Source organism: Oncorhynchus kisutch, linkage group LG24 (genome assembly GCF_002021735.2).
Source record: "Oncorhynchus kisutch isolate 150728-3 linkage group LG24, Okis_V2, whole genome shotgun sequence".
Lineage (NCBI taxonomy): Eukaryota > Metazoa > Chordata > Actinopteri > Salmoniformes > Salmonidae > Oncorhynchus > Oncorhynchus kisutch.
In genome coordinates, this window is record NC_034197.2 from 5,996,069 (window position 1) to 6,018,459 (window position 22,391).

At 41.5% G+C, this 22,391-nt stretch overlaps 1 protein-coding gene across 1 annotated transcript in view; it reads left to right on the forward strand.

The window, feature by feature from the left end:
• The window catches only part of LOC109869491 (beta-citrylglutamate synthase B-like), a 47,550-nt gene extending 34,169 nt beyond the window's left edge, over positions 1 to 13,381 (forward strand). The window contains exons 4-5 of the mRNA XM_020459682.2: positions 968 to 1,171; positions 5,897 to 13,381. Coding sequence (XP_020315271.1) covers positions 968 to 1,171; positions 5,897 to 6,408 — 716 coding nt within the window. The 3' untranslated portion in view covers positions 6,409 to 13,381. The remainder of the gene's footprint in view (positions 1 to 967; positions 1,172 to 5,896) is intronic.
• The last annotated feature ends 9,010 nt before the right edge of the window (positions 13,382 to 22,391 follow it).

Here is a 22,391-nt window from a genome sequence, read left to right on the forward strand (position 1 = left end):
AAATTGTTTTATTCATTTTTGTTTTATAGGTCAAAGTGTTTCATATATTGTGCTCCTTATTTTTCAGTATCAAATGGTCAAAAAAAAATTACAGTTTAAATAAGGATATCATTTTTTTTTTTTCAGGTAAATTGATGCACTTTAAGTCTTTTCTGTTACAGATTTAAAAACAATGTTAATAAAGTTATTCTTTGTTGTAAGTTGATCTATATTTTTCTTTTTTCTTTTATTGTTTTCTTTAATGTTAATAAGGATACAATGTTATGCAGAGGTGTACTTATAACAATTTTATAGACAAATTATACTATTTACAGTCGTGGCGAAGAGTTGGGGGGCGCGAAATGTTTACTTCTTCCTATGGGGGGCGTAACAGAAAATAATTGAGAAGCACTGCTTTAATATCATGCAAAACTTCTGAAGTCGAGAACAAAAAATATGATATTGAAAGCAAAACAAACTCAAAATTATTGATAGCAAAACAAAATATTGCACAGATAGTTTTTTTATGCAGAGCAAATCAATTGTAAATGGATACAACAAAATCAGTGATAAAAAAATAAATGATAACGCAATTAAATAAAACGGCTCCCTCTTTCCTGCAATTTTCCTTGTCTTTGGTTAAGTGGGAAGTTTTGGCACATTCATTCCAGCAACATAGCACCTTTACATCCCACTGCTGCTTTGCCTCTGATGGAAGTTCAGATGTAGTTGGAAGTGGTAAAAAATAATAATGTGAAAATAAAAAATAACATTCACGAGGGAAAAACAACGTGAAAAATATACATGTGAATTTTTTTATTGTTCACGTGATTTTCCTCATTCTGCTTTTCTCATTCACTGTCCAGGCCACGAACCATCAATAGCCAAAGTTTATTTTTCTTTTTAAAGCGTCTTCTTCATGTAATGAAAAATTATATATAAATGAAATCATTCTCTCATGCTCCCCTTCACTCTGTCTCACCCACAGGAAAGGCAGTGTTCCTGGCCAGGGACAAGCACCACCTGGCCGACCTGAGCCACCTGATTCGCCACGACGCTCCCTATCTCTTCCAGGAGTACGTGAAGGAGTCTCACGGCCGCGACGTCCGGGTGGTGCTGGTGGGCGGCCGCGTCATTGGCTCCATGCTGCGCTGCTCCACCGATGGACGCATGCAAAGCAACTGCTCCCTGGGTGAGTGATGCTGGAAAGAGGAGAGGAGGATATTTGGTCACTCTTGGAGGACAATAGGATTGAATATTTTTTTTTAAATGTACACGATTTGGCTTGTAGCCTTTGTCAGAGTTTTACAGACAGAAAATTAAAGTAAATCCCCCACTGGTGGGACCTCTGGAAAGTTTGTCTCCAGTGGTTAGGTCTATCAAATAAAATCAAAGTTTATTTGTCATGTGCGCCGAATACAACAGGTGTAAACCTTACAGCGAAATGCTTACTTACAGGCTCTAACCAATGGTGTGAAAAATATGGAATGTGTGTGTAGGTAAGTAAAGAAATAAAACAACAGTAAAAAGACATTTGAAAAAAGAGTAGCAAGGCTATATACAGACACCTGTTAGTCAGGCTTATTGAGGTAGTATGTACAGTGCCTTGCGAAAGTATTCGGCCCCCTTGAACTTTGCGACCTTTTGCCACATTTCAGGCTTCAAACATAAAGATATAAAACTGTATTTTTTTGTGATGAATCAACAACAAGTGGGACACAATCATGAAGTGGAACGACATTTATTGGATATTTCAAACTTTTTTAACAAATCAAAAACTGAAAAATTGGGCGTGCAAAATTATTCAGCCCCTTTACTTTCAGTGCAGCAAACTCTCTACAGAAGTTCAGTGAGGATCTCTGAATGATCCAATGTTGACCTAAATGACTAATGATGATAAATACAATCCACCTGTGTGTAATCAAGTCTCCGTATAAATGCACCTGCACTGTGATAGTCTCAGAGGTCCGTTAAAAGCGCAGAGAGCATCATGAAGAACAAGGAACACACCAGGCAGGTCCAAGATACTGTTGTGAAGAAGTTTAAAGCCGGATTTGGATACAAAAAGATTTCCCAAGCTTTAAACATCCCAAGGAGCACTGTGCAAGCGATAATATTGAAATGGAAGGAGTATCAGACCACTGCAAATCTACCAAGACCTGGCCATCCCTCTAAACTTTCAGCTCATACAAGGAAAAACTGATCAGAGATGCAGCCAAGAGGCCCATGATCACTCTGGATGAACTGCAGAGATCTACAGCTGAGGTGGGAGACTCTGTCCATAGGACAACAATCAGTCGTATATTGCACAAATCTGGCCTTTATGGAAGAGTGGCAAGAAGAAAGCCATTTCTTAAAGATATCCATAAAAAGTGTTGTTTAAAGTTTGCCACAAGCCACCTGGGAGACACACCAAACATGTGGAAGAAGGTGCTCTGGTCAGATGAAACCAAAATGGAACTTTTTGGCAACAATGCAAAACGTTATGTTTGGCGTAAAAGCAACACAGCTCATCACCCTGAACACACCATCCCCACTGTCAAACATGGTGGTGGCAGCATCATGGTTTGGGCCTGCTTTTCTTCAGCAGGGACAGGTAAGATGGTTAAAATTGATGGGAAGATGGATGGAGCCAAATACAGGACCATTCTGGAAGAAAACCTGATGGAGTCTGCAAAAGACCTGAGACTGGGACAGAGATTTGTCTTCCAACAAGGCAATGATCCAAAACATAAAGCAAAATCTACAATGGAATGGTTCAAAATAAACATATCCAGGTGTTAAAATGGCCAAGTCAAAGTCCAGACCTGAATCCAATCGAGAATCTGTGGAAAGAACTGAAAACTGCTGTTCACAAATGCTCTTCATCCAACCTCACTGAGCTCGAGCTGTTTTGCAAGGAGGAATGGGAAAAAATGTCAGTCTCTCGATGTGCAAAACTGATAGAGACATACCCCAAGCGACTTACAGCTGTAATCGCAGCAAAAGGTGGCGCTACAAAGTATTAACTTAAGGGGGCTGAATAATTTTGCACGCCCAATTTTTCAGTTTTTGATTTGTTAAAAAAGTGTCGTTCCACTTCATGATTGTGTCCCACTTGTTGTTGATTCTTCACAGAAAATACAGTTTTATATCTTTATGTTTGAAGCCTGAAATGTGGCAAAAGGTCGCAAAGTTCAAGGGGGCCGAATACTTTCGCAAGGCACTGTACATGTAGGTATCGTTAAAGTGACTGTGCATATATGATGAACCAAGGAGTAGCAAAAGCGTAAAAAGAGGGGTTGGCGGATGGTGGGATACAATGCAGATAGCCCGGTTAGCCAATGTGCGGGAGCACTGGTTGGTCGGGCCAATTTAGGTAGTATGTACATGAATGTATAGTTAAAGTGACTGTGCATATAAGATAAACAGAGAGTAGCAGCAGCGTAAAAGAGGGGTTGGAGGGGGGGGGTACACAATGCAAATAGTCCGGGTAACCATTTGGTTACCTGTTCAGGAGTCTTATGGCTTGGGGGAAAAAACTGTTGAGAAGCCTTTTTGTCCTAAACTTGGCACTCCGGTACCGCTTTCCATGCGGTAGTAGAGAGAACAGTCTATGACTGGGGTGGCTGGGGTCTTTGACAATATCCAGGGCCTTCCTCTGACACCGCCTGGTGTAGAGGTCCTGGATGGCAGGCAGCTTTGCCCCAGTGATGTACTGGGCCGTACTCACTACCCTCTGAAGTGCCTTGCAGTCCGGCTCGGTGCTCCTTTTCCTGTAGTCCACAATCATCTCCTTAGTCTTGGTTACGTTGAGGGATAGGTTGTTATTCTGGCACCACCCGGCCAGGTCTCGGATAGGCGCTCTAGGTGTTCCTTTTGTCCAGGTGGGAAAGGGCAGTGTGGAGTGCAATAGAGATTGCATCATCTGTGGATCTGTTTGGGCGGTATGCAAATTGGAGTGGGTCAAGAGTTTAATAATAATAATAATGGTGTTGATGTGAGCCATTACCAGCATTTCAAAGCACTTCATAGCTACAGACGTGAGTGCTACGGGTCTGTAGTAATTTAGGCAGGTTGCCTTTGTGTTCTTGGGCACAGGGACTATGGTGGTCTGCTTGAAGCATGTTGGTATTACAGACTCAATCAGGGACATGTTGAAAATGTCAGTGAAGACACCTGCCAGTTGGTCAGCACATGCACGGAGCACACGTCCTGGTAATCCGTCTGGCCACGCAGCTTTGTGTATGTTGACCTGTTTAAAGGTCTTACTCACGTCGGCTACGGAGAGCGTGATCACACAGTCGTCTGGAACAGCTGATGCTCTCATGCATGCCTCAGTGTTGCTTGCCTCGAAGCGAGCATAGAGGTGATTTTGCTCGTGTGGTAGGCTCGTGTCACTGGGCAGCTCGCGGCTTTGCTTCCCTTTGTAGTCTGTATTAGTTTGCAAGCCCTGCCACATCCAACGAGCGTCGGAGCCGGTGTAGTATGATTCAATCTGTATGTAGCCCTGTATTGACGCTTTGCCTGTTTTATGGTTCTTCCCAAGGCATAGTGGGATTTCTTGTAAGCTTCCGGGTTAGAGTCCCGCACCTTGAAAGCGGCAGCTCTACCCTTTAGATCAGTGCGAATGTTGCCTGTAATCCATGGCTTCTGGTTGGGTTATGTACGTACAGTCACTGTGGGCATGACGTCCTCAATGCACTTATTGATAAAGCCAGTGACTGATGTGCTGTATTCCTCAATGTCATTGGAAGAATCCTGGAACATGTTCCAGTCTGTGATAGCAAAGCAGTCCTGTAGTTTAGCATCTGCTTCATCTGACCATTTTTTATAGACCGAGTCACTGGTGCTTCCTGCTTTAATTTTAGCTTGTAAGCAGGAATCAGGAGGATAGAGTTGTGGTCGGATTTACGAAATGGAGGGCGAGGGAGAGCTTTGTACACGTCTTTGTGTGTGGAGTATAGGTGATCTAGAATTTTTTCCCCTCTGGTTGCACATTTAACATGTTGATAGAGATTTGGTAGAACTGATTTAAGTTTCCATGCATTAAAGTCTCCGGCTACTTGGAGCGCCGCCTCTGGGTGAGTGGTTTCCTGTTTGCTTATTTCCTTATACAGCTGACTAAGTGCGGTCTTAGTGCCAGCATCTGTCTGTGGTGGTAAATAAACAGCCACGAAAAGTATAGCTGAGAACTATCTAGGCAAGTAGTGTGGCCTGCAGTCACAATATACTCAACTATAGACTGGTTATTGCCAAAGAGAACCAAGGTCAGGGCCAAATCATTTTTTTACATACTGATGTTACTTTCAGTGAATGAGATCATTTCATTCTTAAGAAACATATGGAACTGACCCTGAACATGCTATGTCATGTATGTTAGGAAACCACACCAGAGCACAGGGGACAGTGAGAGGAGCATTGCACTTGAATTTGGCCAAAGAAGGACAATATAGTTGTCTTGAATGTGACTTTGCTTTTGATGACAGACATGATTATGCTTGTCATAACGTCTTTAGTTTTAGGTTAGCAAACACACTCATGTCTTGTGACATTTTGGGGTCATCAGCCTTCAATTGTTCCACAGTTACATGACAAGTGTCACATTGTGTTTTATAACAAAATGTTGTTTGTCTTACGCAAGCATAGATTCTCAGTTGCTCTGGCTTACTTACATAATATATGATTTATTTGTTTGTCCATCCTATTTCTATCTATTGTTCTAAAATAAATACAAATAATTCCACATTTCACAATACATTAAGAAATAGTTGCCCTGGGAGTTGGTCACTGTTTTCTCTGTCCGGTCATTCCTTGCCATAGAGGCCGCAGAGAATGTGAATGTAAGGCACACAGTGAACAGTCCACAGATCGCAGTTACAGGCGTGTCTGTGGTACTGACATACCAGTCTTTCCATTCTGCCCTCCTCTCCTGCAGGTGGCGTGGGGATGATGTGCCCGCTGAGTGAGCAGGGCAAGCAGTTGGCGGTGCAGGTGTCCAACATCCTTGGCATGGACGTGTGCGGCATTGACCTGCTGCAGCTCAACGACGGCTCGTTCGTGGTGTGCGAGGCCAACGCCAATGTGGGCTTCATTGCCTTCGATCAGGCGTGCGGCATGGACGTGGCGGGTATCGTGGCTGACTACGCCCTCTCACTGCTGCCTAGCCGCCTGACACGCAAGATGTCGCTGCTCTCGGTGGTGTCCAGTGCCAGCGAGACTAGCAGCGAGCCTGAGGTGTGCCCGGCGCCCAGCAACGTACTGCCCGAGGCCGTGTGCAACATGAGCGTGGGGTCCACTTCTAGTGAGAGCGACCCCGAGCTGGCCGATACCACCCCGCAGCCCACGAGCCGCCAAGTTGGCCCCAGCCCGGTCCTGCCCAACCTCCCTGACCCGGCCTACAACTTCAACACCCTCCTCGCCAACGAGATCAAACTATTGACTGAGTGAGCCGAATACAGCCACGGCACACATGCACACTTACACACACAGACACACACAGACACACTTACAAACACACACCTGAACACATGGCGATGGACATTCCTGTTACAGAGCACACACACAAACTCCTATACACGTTATACAGGCAGGATGTTACATGCGAAAGCATGAGCTGAACAAACAAAAATGAAATGAAAAATGCCATGACCACAGAAACTGACATTACGAACACGCCTTCTCTTACTAACTCCCCCCATAAACACAGAGATCTGAGGCTGCTCCCCTGACTCTACTGCTCTTCTCCCCCACTGCGAACAACCCAGTTTTACAACCGCAGGTGGTGGCAGAAGTGGGATCCAGAAGTTTAGATGAATTACTGAATCTTTTTGTTTTCAATTGCATTGTGAGTGTGAGTTGAGTAAGAGCATTTTTTGGGAGAATCCTAAAGAGCATTGCATACATCAACACATAGTCAACCAAGTTTTATTTGTTTGCACCAAAGAAAACAAGTGATGGACAACAATACAGATAAAACACATTTAAAACAACTGTTTGCAGGTGTGGTTGGAAGCCCAAGGGCTAATATGAAAATCACGCCAGTCTGTCACCCAATTAAACTGAACACACTCTACAAAACTGTATTTTGGAGAATGAGAATGATGCGTGGTCGTCGTTATAGATCAACCACTGAGGAAGTAGCCAGGCTTGATTTACTGCTGGTGAAATGAAGTGTTTTTCAAGTGATTTTCTCCATAACTGGGTGAGGGGTACATACAGAGGACTAGTTAGACTGCCCACCAGCTCCATGTAGCAGAGGACAGACCTGGTTCACCGTCACAGGGACTATTAAGTGCAGATTGGGGTCATTTCCATTTTCTACCTCAGTTAAATCTGGAAATGGGATGATTGAAATTGACAAATAAAAAGAATCACTGTCACATTTCATTCGTATTAAATTCACGAATTGTCTGTAATCAAAATGGGACTTACCACCCAATGCTGACAAGGAGCCCCTAAACACGGGATCATTAGAATAACAAAACTGACCTAGCCCCATTGCCAAGAGGCACCTTGTATAGTAACAACACTACACGATACCCTCTCAAGAGATTCCATCTAGAAATGCATAAGCATAGGTCAAGCACAATTGACCCTGAAACTCTAAAATCGAGCGCCTTCTGTCACTTGGTTTTCAAGTTAATGTTTTTAGCGGCTTGTTTTTATTAGGATTTTACAAGAACAATAGTCAAACAGCGACTCTTTCTCTTCATCTGAAATAAAGCACTTTAAGATAAACCGATGAATTGCGTGGTGGAACTACATACTCGGGAGCAGGTTGACGTTTATTGTCATGAGGGTTGTCCTGGAGGCAGAACTGAGTGATTTCCCCTTAAATAGGCTAGCTGCAAAGTCAAATTTGTCGATAATGTAAAAATTCATGAAAAGGAAAATGTGCTTTTTGGTCTCAATTTAGGATTAGAGATGTTATGATTTTGTGGCTGTGCTATCTAGTGCTAGTGTGCTAGTGACCATTCTGCAGAGCTGCCTCCAGAACAATATTCATGACGAAAAAACGCTAACCTGATACTTTGGAGGCAAGTTCAATCCGTCTAGAAACAGTGCGGAAGCTGTCACTACACCTACAAGAAAAATATACCTCAATACAGAAAACTTCTCACTGCCATAGAATAAACTACTTTGAGTCATACATATCAGCCAGCATCCTTGACTTTACAAGATGTCCCTCCCTTGATACATAGGGCGTAGATATACTGTAGTCAAGTACATTTTTTGTAAATAATAATTTTAGAAGTGTTCATGCTTACTAGTCTCTGGCTGATATGAAAACCATAAGGGCTGAAATAACTGCTAACTTTCTCAACTTAAACATTTTGGTAAACTTGTGTAGAAAAGATTGGTTTGTACAGAACTGCAATGTCAGAAATAAATGTTTTACAAAAAACACGAGTGCTAACGTTTCTGTGGATTTGGCTAAATGTGTTTAATCAGCCCAATGTTTTGGCCGGTGATGAATTACTGTTTATTCAACTCAAGTGAGGTAATCTTCATAAACCTGTTGTACAAATAAAATGCAAAACAATACTTACTTTTTTTACAGTGTGTTTGATAGAATGTTACTTTTTTTATTCCTCAAAAGGAAAACTTCTCCAGGGATATCTGTTGGTTACTTGCGGTAAATCTACCACTCAGCCTTCAAAAAATACCTATCCTCTAGGTATTAACTTTGGGGCATCCATCATCAACCAAAAAGCATTCGCTGTAATCATCCAAAGCACAAGCCACTCTACTTTGTGCCACTTAGTGACTAGCTACAGCATAGTGTTGAGGCATATATATAAAAGGCTTCGATGTCAAACCGTTGACTAACATAACTCAGGGAAGCAGCCTTGATCTCATCCCCACTCCTAAGGCATGTGACATATCCATCCTAGCTACAGATCTGCCTAAAATGTGTATTGATGACAAACAAAAAAGGATTTGTAACTATTAAAAGATGCGTTGTACCATTAAGGTTAACACTCACTTTTTTTCCTTACTTGTTTTATAATGTTCAGTGTTTTTTCCACTAATTCATTTCTGGTATTTTTAAGGATGTGGTTTGTGTGCACTTATCTCGTCTCAAATAAAGTGAGGCCGCTGTGAAGCATGGTTTTTGTGGGGGGCGATTTACTAACCAGCTGGAATCTAATGGGTCTCCATGAGGAAGATATCCGAGTATGCCAAATGTGAACACGGCAAATCATTTTTGGGAAAGTTTTAGGGACAATGCAGTCAAGTATTTCAGCAAGCTCCACTGGGAGGTAACACCATTTACAGTACTGTGATTTGTCCATCATTATGAAATATCTATTTGAGTAAACTGAATCCCCTGTACTTGAAATAGGGCCAGGGGGTCTGATCATCAATAAGTCTAAGTCACCATGCTTCCACAGTTTCTGGGTGACTGGTCTACAATAGTTGTTGTCCCTTTTATTTTCCCAAACGTTTGATGTGTTGTCCTGTATGTCAAGCCTGTGTCATTCCACATGTATACTTTTTTTTTAAAGAATGTAAAGAGAAGACATCCTAGAGTCTAGACCAGGGGGCAAAGTACGGCCCGCCGGGCACTTCAATCCGTCCCTCGAGACCCCTTTTTTCTCCCCAATTTCGTGGTATCCAATTGGTAGTTACATCGCTGCAACTCCCGTACAGACTCGGGAGTGGCGAAGGTCGAGAGCCGTGCGCTCTCCGAAACACGACCCAGCCAAGCTGCGCTGCTTCTTGACACAATGCCCGCTTAACCCGGAAGCCAGCTGCACCAATGTATCAGAGGAAACGCCGTACACCTGCCGACCTCGTCAGCGTGCATGCGCCCGGCCCACCATAGGAGTCGCTAGAGCACGATGGGACAAGGAATCTCGGCCTGCCAAACCCTCTCCTAACCCGGACGATGCTGGGCCAATTGTGTTCCGCCTCATGGGTCTCCCAGTCACGGCATGCTGTGACACAGCCTGGGATCGAACCCGGGTCTGTAGTGACGTCTCATGCACAGCAATGCAGTGCCTTAGACCGCTGCCACCGCAAATTGATTTTAACAAACAATTGGTCCCACAAGAAATGCGGCCCTCCATTGAAATTCAAAATCCCGATGTGGCCCTTGAGCCAAAAAGTTTGCGCACCCCTGGTCTAGACCTTAATACCAGCCATAGGAAAGAATGAAGGGATTACCATTTTCTCCAACATATGCATTGTTGAAATAATAGTCCTAATTACTACATTCATATAACCTACAAAGCATATCTAGGATAATTTACTCTATGGTTTAGTATGTGTGTCCAAAATAACTTTAAATGCCTTATCCCATTTACTTTGTGGAAACTGATAGGGAAACACTGAATGATTCAAATTTGCCTGAAAAAACGGCCCCCCCTACACACTCTTTATTCACAAATATGCAAAGAATTGGAAACATCTTTGGAAAATGTGGTTGGCGTTGTAAGGCATGAAAAATGTTTTTAGCTTTGATTTCATCTATCCGGTCTTTTCTGATCCGTGTCCACCATAGGAAGGAGACAAAGAACCAATTGACGAGAACAGGTTACACTGCCTATTCTATATATGACATGGCTAAAGCTAGTAATTGGTAAGTAATGACATGGTCATGGTTTGATGATGTAGCACTCTGTGCAGCCTGTTCTGTACTGATGTTAATGTGCTAGTCGGAACAAGGAAAATTGTAAACTTCCGACTTGCTAACTGGTTGTAGTTATACATATGCCATGTTAAACCAGTTTGCAAATCAGACATTTCCAAGTTTCCTAGTTCACTTGTGGTGAGTGAAGGGTCTGTGACCATACACAACAACAACACAATTCAAAGTCACTATTTATTTCTGAATTGCTGCTAATGTATATTTGGCTCAATTAAGGAATCCAATGTGTTTCTGAGTTTATCAGTCTCTCAACACCTGGTAATTAATCTGAATGCCAAAAACAAGCATGGATGTTAAAATCAACACTAATAATACTAGTAGTGAAATTATTAACATTGATTCTTTGTGTTTTGATATAAAGACATGACTTGTACATATGTAGGACTTGAAAGAGTCCTTCATTTCATCCATCAATGTGTTCAGAAATGAACCTGATGTTTGCTCTAAGGTTTACAATATTGATTGATATATTAAATTGATCAATAAAAAACTGCTTCTGTTATACCACATTTGTTCATGATCTAATTAAACTTTGTGGGTTAAAATACTATTTAAATATCTTCCATAACACAAGAAATGTCCCTTCAAACCATCTGTGTGTGATGAAATATTAAAAACTTAAATGAAAGAATCTAAATGGATATGACGTTATGGAATGCTAATGTCATGCCCCTAGTCTGCAGGCTACAGTCATGCAAGAATTTTGTTTGAAGAAACAGGGTCAATCGGTGACCACGTTTACATGCACACTAATATCCCGTTATTATTCGGGATACTCAAGTATTCTGTTTTTGAGTTGAGGCATATATAAACATCATATCCCATTTACAATAACCCGAAAAAGCATGTATCCCGGTTATACGAAACCAGGATAAGATGTCTGGGATATGCTGATCTTGGATGGGATAATGTGACATGTAAACATCTTATCCCGTTTACTGTTATTTTTCGTGGTTTCCGCACAGAGGTAAATACAGTTTCAGGTTGGAAATTCGATGGATATTCGCCTGTAGTCTTCCTTACATCCACCAACAGCAGTTAGGGACCGTCAACATAGTGACAAATCACATTTTTAAAATTTCAATAGCTTTTTAACCATTACTCCTGAAACTTTCAAAATGGGTTCTAGCTAACCCGATGGCATAGACACACATTGCACACATTTATTCTTTGTCGATTTACATCTTGCACTATTTTAAATGATTTATTTACATTTTTAATTTCAATAGCTCATTGGTCATGTGACCTACAGGACTCAAACAAGGTTCAGAATGTCCACTGAATAACCTTCTATATGGCACACCCTTTAATTTGTCCATTTTCATCTCACATGATTTTACATTAATTTTTCTAAATGTAAAATTTCAATAGCTCCTTGATCATGTAACCTAGGGACTTCAAACAAGGTTTAGAATGTCCACTGAGTGGGCCTACACATTAGTTCGTCCATTTTCATCTCACATGATTTTACATGAATCATTCAAAGTGTAAAATTTCAATAGTTGCATGGTCATGTGACCTAGGGACTTCAAACAAGGTACAGAATGTCCACTGACTACCCTTCTATATTGCACACCATTTAGTTTGTCCTTTTTCATCTCACATGAATTTTTCTAAATTTAGAATGTCAATAGCTCCTTGCTCATGTGACCTAGTGACTTCAAACAAGGTTCAGAATGTTCACTCAGTGGGCCTACACACTGCACACCCTTTAATTTGTCAATTTTCATCTCACAAGATTTGACATGAATTTTTTTTTTTTATGTAAAATTTCAATAGCTCCTTGGTCATGTGACCTGATTTCAAACATGGTGCAGAATGTACCCTTCTATATTGCACACTCTTGTTTGTGTACTGTAAAATCATGCGGTGTAATGTACATTTCTTCATAGTTTCCCATTTCATTAGCTCCTTGGTCATGTCAATTACACACCTAAGAAGCGTGCAGTGGATATACACCCATATTGCATAACCTCTTGTCATGTATCTTCTATATTGTTGCACATTAAGATTAATTTAGGGGGTTCAGTCCAGTGTTGTGTTTACCCTTTTCTTTAATATTTATCTTTAATAATTGGTAGTTCTAAGTACTTATTGTCCCTGTTTTTTATTTTTCTCCAGTATTTAACAGCGGTACACAATAGGAGAGAGACAGATAATATCTCCTTTCGTCGTTAATATCAACCATAAAGGAAAACGGCAAAGTACGAGAGTCATGTTATTAATTGTCCAAAGCAGGGATGGAGAGTGAGCTAGTGAGGTAGGCTGCAGTGGGTTTGCTGGTCAATACATATACTGAATATGTAACCACAGTAATGGGGGCCAGTAAATCAATTATTAAAAATGTAATATTGACAAATTAAACAGAAATTGTAGACCTTTAATCTTTTCCAACATGTCAACAGACACTTCAGATAAGTATGAAACATTTCACAATGTTAACTTTCTCTTTATCCATGGTTGATGTACATTTCAGGGCCTCTTCAGTGTGGGTGGGGTATAGCATACATTTTCAACAACAAAGACTGCACTTCCAGTTAGTTGAATTATTTTGTCTTCATTCCCAGTTACAGCACATGGAACCACCGTTGGCATGCAAAACATTCCATCTTAAACAAATAAAGCATAACACGTTATAATTTATATCAATTATCAATGCAGAATGACGAATTAGCCATCTATTGTGTTATATCATAAATTGTCTTGCATGCCGTCACTGTTGTCAAAAGAATATAAACATGTTAAATAAAGTTACTAACCCAGTTATTGGCTTTGTTGAACTCTGAAATCATAGGCATGAACTGAACATATGGCTGTCCGACACTACATAAAAATAAAGAATCTACATTTACTTTGAATTAAATGTCATTACATACCAGACATTTTTAGTATATCCTCAGCCATTTCTTTTTGCAGTTGCTCCATGTGTTTTTGAAGGTTCCATACCAATTTGGTAGGGGATGTTGGGGAAGTTCTATGGCCTTGACCATCTACACCAAAAATATATATTTTTGACCTAATTGTCACATAACAGCTAACCATTCATTATTGAAAATATAACTATCAAACCTGCATTACAAAGACCCCACAGCTGAAGGTGTCCTGCTGCATGGTGTGAGTTATTTCCCCTCCTTTCCACTTTATGTCCACCCAGTCGTCTTTTCCATGGCAGGATCTTCACATTTTGAAGTATTCTCTTTTTTATGTAAACATAATGGAATTCTGATTAGTTATAGGCAAATGAATACACAAGCCAAATTTGTATGCTGTTTTCCTTATCACTATAATCTGGTAGTAGAGGTAAATTCCTTTATGCCCCATTCTACACACAGCGTAAATTATAGGCACTGAACCATTTACAGGACAATAATAAAAGTAGCATATAGGATCCAAAGAGTGAATAAATGTTGAGCATTTGTAGACTTTAAGAAATACATATTAAGTGACAGTTTCATCAGTACGTGCTTTAAGAAAGTCATATCACAAAGATCACAGATGACAATGCCCACCAAATCTATGACAATAGAGTTGTAAGCACCAAAGTGTGTAAAGCACTAATGAATTGTAAGCACCAAAGTGTGTTTGTCAAAATAATATCTGAAAATGTCAGTTGTTGAACATAATACTTCTATTTGCAATAGCAATTTATGATAGTAGTTATATAGTTGAGTAATATTCCATGTACCAACACTACATGTAGAACGGACATAAGACATTACCACATACAGTATTTGTTATTTTTTTATTTTTTTATTTCACCTTTATTCAACCAGGTAAGCCAGTTGAGAACAAGTTCTCATTTACAACTGCGACCTGGCCAATATAAAGCAAAGCAGTGTGACAGAGTAACACACGGAATTAACAAGCATACAGTCAATAACACAATAGAAAGGTGTGTACAGTGTGTGCAAATTAAGTAAGATTAGGGAGGAGCAATAAATAAATAGGCCGTAGTGGCGAAATAAGTACAATTTCACAAATAAACACTGGAGTAATAGAATGTGCAGAAGATTAATGTGCAAATAGAGATCCTGCGGTGCAAAGGAGCAAAATATATATATATATATATAAATAAAATGAATAATATTGGGATGAGATAGTTGGGCTATTTACAGATGGGCTGTGTACAGGTGCAATGATCTGTAAGATGCTCTGATAGCTGATGCTTAAAGAGAGTGAGGGAGATATGAGTCTCCAGCTTCAGTGATTTTTGCAATTCGTTCCAGTCATTGGCAGCAGAGAACTGGAAGGAAAGGTGGCCAAAGGAGGTGTTGGCTTTGGGGTGACCAGTGAAATATACCTGCTGGAGCGCGTACTTCGGGTGGGTGCTGCTATGGTGACCAGTGAGCTGAGATAAGGCGGGGCTTTACCTAGCAATGACTTATAGATGAACTGGAGCCAGTGGGTTTGGCGATGAATATGAAGCGAGGGCCAGCCAACGAGAACATACAGGTCGCAGTGGTGGGTAGTATATGGGGCTTTGGTGACGAAACGGATGACACTGTGATAGACTGCATCCAATTTGCTGAGTAGAGTGTTGGAGGCTATTGTGTAAATGACATCGACGAAGTCAAGGATCGGTAGGATAGTCAGTTTTACGAGGGTATGTTTATCAGCATGAGTGAAGGATGCCAATTCTAGATTTAATTTTGGATTGGAGGTGCTTAATATGAGTCTGGAAGGAGAGTTTACAGTCTAGCCAGACACCTATTTGTAGTTGTCCACATATTCTAAGTCAGAACCGTCCAGAGTAGTGATGCTAGGCGCGCGGGCAGGTGCGGGCAGCGATCAGTTGAAGAGTATGCATTTAGTTTTACTTGCATTTAAGAGCAGTTGGAGGCCACGGAAGGAGAATTGTATGGTTAGTTAACACAGTGTCCAAAGAAGGGCCAGAAGTATACATACAGAATGGTGTCGTCTGCGTATAAGTGTATCAGAGAATCACCAGCCGCAAGAGCGACATCTTTGATATATATAGAAAAAGGAGTCGACCCGAGAATTGAACCCTGTGGCACCCCCATAGAGACTGCCAAGAGGTCCAGACAACAGGCCTTCCAATTTGACACACTGAACTCTATCTGAGAAGTAGTTGGTGAACCAGGCGAGGCAGTCATTTGAGAAACCAAGGCTGTTGAGACTGCCGGTAAGTTCCTAACTTCCCTGAAAAGTTGCATATCGCGGGGGCTATTCGATGCTAATGCAGTACACCACAGGATGTTTTTGTGCTGGTCAAGGGCTAGGTCACCTAACAGTACAAACTAACAGTACAAACTCTGAAGATAAATGGGGATAAATTAATTCACATATGGTGTCCAGGGTGCAGCTGGAGGCTGAGGGGGTTCTGTAATAAGCGGAAACTGAGAGACTTATTTCTGGAAAGGTGGATTTTTAAAAGTAGAAGCTCGAACTGTTTGGGCTCAGACCTGGATAGCATGACCGAACTCTGCAGTAGATTGCAACTCCACCCCCTTTGGCAGTTCTGTCTTGGGGGAAAATGTATACACATACTGTACATAGAGGCATTTTTCAGCTATGATTTTACCACTCAGAATCCAGAATGGATATGACAATGTGGCCAGCACAGGACGCCCTTACAAAACTCTACTTTTTGATCTTCTTGACCTCTCATCTGGTAAACTGCTACTATGTGTCAAGAAAAGAGACCCAATTAGGGGTTAGTGTACTGGTTTAGATTAAAAACTATTGCCCTATGTCCCCGTTTATAGGGGCATGAGAGACTCGTCACTGGTAGAATTGAGTTGGCACTTTATTGGCCCAAACACCCACAGACCCACAAGGTTGAGGTTACTCATGGACAGTAATTAGTATATAGTCAAGGGGTGTGTCTGTGCCTTTTGGATTACTCTCTCTTTACAGAGAACCCCTGTAGTTCAAGTCAAGAGCTACCCTTCCCCTTTCAGTCTGCTCTACGCATGTCATAAAATATTATTACACTTATGAATGTAGGTAAAATGCTAATATGTATTGGATCCAGTACAATGGAATAACTAGACCTGAATTTGAATGCAGCGTGATTCCGATTCCTCCTTCTCTTTCTGTCCAGCAGGGTCAACCAAAAACAATTGGCCTGATGGTTCATGCAGATACTGGGGAAGCAATATAGAAATGTATTGATCCCTTAAATGGTTTTGCTGTTAAATGACCCATATCACAACCCTCATACCTCTTCACAAAAATTTACCTAAATCAATTTTGGAAAAATGATTTTACTCACAAAAGACGTAGGAATGTATTTTTCCAGTTAGAAATAGTAGTCCATGCATCAAATAACTATTTTCATCGGAAAGACAAACCCTCAAATGCACTATTGCCTGTAGGTGGCTTGTTGTGAACACACTCAAATATCAAGTCATTATCAGGTTATGGAAACTGAGTTCTAATACTCAACGTAGAAGGATTTGTCTTAATGTACAGTATATGAAGGTGATGCTATGAAAAGGATTCTTTCACCTTCATCAAGCTCATTCTGACTGACAAATCCCTGCCTATTACTGTGATTAAAAAGAGCATATGAAACATTGTTTTTCACGAGGCCTACATGTGCGCCTTCCTTTAAGCACCTCTGTTCGAACACCTCTCCTGTCCTTGATCCATACCACATACAGCCATTTGAGGATCTTTTCAGTGTCCATGTGAAAAATAGTTATTGCGAGGCTGGAACATTTGTTAACTTCAAAAACATTTTTTAACACCCATGTGAAATGGCCTGCAAAGCTTGATATGAAAGTAGAAAAAAGGGTGTGCAATGTGTAGCCCCACTCAGTGGACATTCTGAACCTTGACGTCCCTAGGTCACATGACCTAGGAGCTATTGAAATTTTACATTTAGAAAAATTCACGTAAAATCTTGTGAGATGAAAATGGACAAACTGAAGGGTGTGCAGTGTGTAGGCCCACTCAGTGTACATTCTGAACCTTGTTTGAAGTCACTAGGTCACATGACCATGGAGCTATTGAAATGTTAAATTTAAAAAAATTCATGTAAAATCTTGTGAGATGAAAATGGAAAACAATATAGTAGGGTAGTCAGTGGACATTCTGGACCTTGTTTGAGACAAGTAGGTCACATGACCAATGAGCTATTGAAATTAAAATGTAAAAAAAGTTTGTACTTTGTTTACATTCCCTAACTAATTCAACATACAAAATGCTGCTCACATTTCCACATGTTTATTAGATCTGGAAAGCAAATTCATGTCCAAATCGTGAAATTAAGACCTATGCAATGTTGTGCGCAATTTTTCCAACATAATGACACTTATTTTTTGTCTGTGGCTCAAGTGGTTTGAAAGCGTGAAGAGTTCAGTTCATCTTAGGTGCATATTTTATGTGGTTGAAATACTGTCTGCTTGCAGAACAGTGTTCAAAGTTAACACATTACACTGAACCTTACATTTTCGAAAAAGAAATGCTAAAAGAAATAAATCATATTTCTCCACTCTCTTCCCAAGACAAAATTAAATGTTTGTATAATTCTGCAGGAGTTAATATTATATAACGCTATAGCGCATTCAGAAAGTATTCATAACCTTTGACTTTTTCCACATTTTGTTACGTTACAGCCTAATTCTATTATTATTATTTTTTATCGTAATCAACACATAATACCCCAACGACAAAGCGAAAACAGGTTTTAGATTTATTTTTGCAAATGTACGAAAATAAAAAACGGAAATACCCTATTTACATAAATGTTCAGTCCCTCTGCTATGAGACTCGAAATTGAGCTCAGGTGCATCCTGTTTCCATTGATCATCCTCGAGATGTTACTACAACTTGGTGTCCACCTGTGGTAAATTCAATTGATTGGACATGATTTGGAAAGGCACACACTTGTCTATATAAGGTCCCAATGTTGACAGTGCATGTTAAAGCAAAAACCAAGCAATAAGGTTGAAGGAATTGTTCAGAGCTCCAAGACAGGATTGTGTCGAGGCACAGATCTGCGGAAGGGTACCAAAACATTTCTGAAGCATTGAAGGTTCCCAAGAACACAGTGGCCTCCATCATTCTTAAATGGAAGAAGTTTGGAACCACCAAGACGCTTCCTAGAGCTGGCCACCAGGCCAAACTGAGCAATCAAGGGGAGAAGGGCCTTGGTCAGGGAGGTGACCAAGAACCCAATGGTCACTCTGACAGAGCGCCAGAGTTCCTCTGTGGAGATGGGAGAACCTTCCAGAAGGACAACCATCAATGCAGCACTCCACCAATTAGGCCTTTATGGAAGAGTGGCCAGACAGAAGCCATTCCTTGGTAAACCTAAAGCACCTAAAGGACTCTGACCATGAAAGTGATGAAACCTAGCACCATCCCTAAGGTGACGCATGGTGGTGGCAGCATCATACTGTGGGGATGTTTTTCAGCGGCAGGGACTGGGAGACTAGTCACGATAGAGGGAAAGATGAACGGAGCAAAGTACAGAGAGATCCATGATGAAAACCTGCTCCAGAGCACTCAGGACCTCAGACTGGGGGCGAAGGTTCACCTTCCAACAGGACAACAACCCTAAGCACACAGCCAAGACAACGCAGGAGTGGCTTTGGGACAAGTCTCTGAATGTCCTTGAGTGGCCCAGCCAGAGCCCGGACTTGAACCCATTAGAACATTTTTGGAGAGACCTGAAAATAGCTGTGCAACAATACTCCCTATTCAACCTGGGAGAAACTTGTAGCGTCATACCCAAGAAGACTCGAGGCTAAGGTGCTCCAAAGGTGTGTGGCAGACCAGAGGGTTTGGTCAAAACGTTTTACACAGATCAGACACGGACAGGGTTGGATTAGCTCGGATTCAAGGATGTTTATTTGAATAACCCACAAAAAGAATAGGTCTCCCCCAGGAGTCCCTCTCCAGGATACCATCTTCTTGGCTCCGGGTCTTGCTGCATCCTGTGGGGAACAAAACTGAACTCCCTCCGTTATATCCCTGGGACTGAGCATGACTATACGGGAGTAACCTCTCTTCCCCCAGTCCCCTCTCTGTGTGCTGCCCTTCTGGCAGCTTTATGGGACTCGTCCAGCTGGTGAGCAATCAGCCCCTTGATTACTCACCAACCACAATCAGACCCAATTAGTCCTGGTCGGAGAGATCGGAGAGATCTGGCACGTCCAGCAGAGGGAGCCATCGCCTCGTGATGTCGACTGCGTCTGTCACCAGGCCTCGATGATTCTCCCCCTGGTGGCTGACCTGCTGTACGCCACAGGTGCTTCAACAAAGTACTGAGTAAAGGGTCTGAATACTTATGCAAATGTCATATTTCAATTTATTATTTTTTACACATTTGCAAAAAAAATATTATGGGGTATTGTGTTTAGATTGATGAAGAAATTTTAGAATAAGGCTGTAACGTAAAAAAAATGTGGAAAAAGTCAAGAGGTCTGAATACTTTCCGAATGCACTGTATGTGTAGCCCATGTATCTGATGCTGTCTGGACCAAAAGAGTCCAAACATGTTGCTGTCATAGTGTTTGATTGACTGATGGCAGCAAGCATTTGGCCTCCCTTAAGTATTTTTTTATAAAATAACTGGACAATCAATGTTGATCTAAGCAACTGTGGGTCGTCCTGGTGCAGCAAAACATCCCCCAAGGGAGGCCAGTTTTGATTTGGCTTCAGACCAATCAAATCACTTCCTTTCCAAAACATAATAAATAATAATAATACAAATGTAAAAAAAAATAATAATAATAATTTTAAAAACCTGTCTGTTTATGGTCTGCTTGTGTTGATGTCCTGCAGTAGCTATCTTGCTTAAATCAGTCATTTCCTAAACCACATGGATGGAGACAGGGGTTTTGACTTAATTCTCTGTACAGTCCAATGATTATGACGGCGATTCTGATCTAACCATCAACGAATATGAGACAATTGAAGTTCAAATAGCCTAGATGGAGTCTAGTAGGTTCACATCAACTAGCTATCTAACTTACCTGGTTCATTGTTGCCCATGCGAGAAAGTCAGGCTAGCAAGCATTTTAGCTAGATAGCCTTTGACAAGAAAAATTAAAAGTGTACTGTATAACAGAGCCATAGATCGCTTTGCCAACATGAAAGAGAATGGCCGTTGGCATTCGTAAACCCAAGGAGGGTTTGCGCACGCACACACACACACACACACACACACACCCTTCACTAGGTCACCTATTAAACTCCACCTTGCAAATAATTCTCTCCATTCGTATGCCCTTTCTCCTTTCTCATAGATATGGGCACTACATGGTCAGGCCTGCCCAAAATTACAGGAGCAAACACCCAAATTCCCCCACTAAGCCCTATTATGCTTGCGAGATCAGAGAGAATTTCCCTGGGGAGGGGAGTTAAAGTATCAGGGCAGTGGCATCAAGTCCTGATAAATCCCGCAAGAGCTATAGTGTTTAAGGCTTTACAAATTAGAAGCAAATCCCATCTCTAGACAGCGCTTCATTGGTAGCCCATGGTGGAGGGAAACAGGGAAATGTCAGGGTGTCACCAGTTACCACCAGATCCAGGGCACTTGTCGTCATCACACCTCACCTTGTCTGGGGATCAACCCAGGAACCACAGCATTGCCAGAGAGTGGGCCACTAGGGCGTTCTGGGACATATCCTGCCTGAGGCTGCTCCAGCATGGCCCCAAGCATCTGGTCCGCTTCATATGCAGAGCTTCATCTGCATGGGGGTCAAAACAAACCACACACAAGCACATAAGCACACTCACAAGCACACTCACTGTATCATGGCGCCAGAGAAGATGGCTGACGTTTTACGTGCTCCTAACCGAATGTGTTTTTTGTAACTTATTTTTTTATTATTCTGTACATAATGTTGCTGCTACCGTCTCTTATGACTGAAAATAACTTCTGGACATCAGAACAGTGATTACTTACCACAAACTCGCAGAAGCTTTTTTTCCCTTTAACTAATCCGACGAGCCCGATGTGAAGGACATACTGCTTTCCCGGGAACAGAACTGATTCCCCTTTATTTGCGTGAAGAGACGATGGAGAAAAAGAGCACGGATATCGGGCTGCCTTCTGAGAATTCGTAGGCGATCAAATAAACCCCCACTGCCTTCCATTCTACTAGCTAACAAGCAATCGTAGGAAAATAAAAATAGACGACCTACGAGAAAGATTAAACTACCAACGGGACATTAAAAACTGTAATATCTTATGTTTCACGGAGTCATGGCTGAACAACGACATTATCAACATACAGCTGGCTGGTTATACGCTGTGCCAGCAGGATAGAACAGCGGCGTCTGGAAAGACAAGGGGGGTGGACTACGTATATTTGTAAACAACAGCTCAATGTTTTTCTCACCTGAGGTAGAATATCTCATGATAAGCTGTAGACCACACTATCTACCTAGAGAGCTTTCATCTGTACTTTTCGTAGCTGTCTACATACCACCACAGACCGATGCTGGCACTAAGATCACACTCAATGAGCTGTATTCTGCCATAAACAAACAGAAAAACACTCATCCAGAGGCGGCACTCCTAGTGGCCAGGGACTTTAATTCAGGGACACTTAAATCTGTTTCCCAAATTTCTATCAGCATGTTAAATGTGCAACCAGAGGGAAAAACACTAGACCACCTTTACTCCACACACAGAGAAGCATACAAAGTTCTCCCTTGCCCTCCATTTGGCAAATTTGACCATAATTCTATCCTCCTGATTCCTGCTTACAAGCCAAAATTAAAGCAGGAAGTACCAGTGACTCGGTCAATAAAAAAGTGGTCAGATGAAGCAGATGCTAAGCTACATGACTGTTTT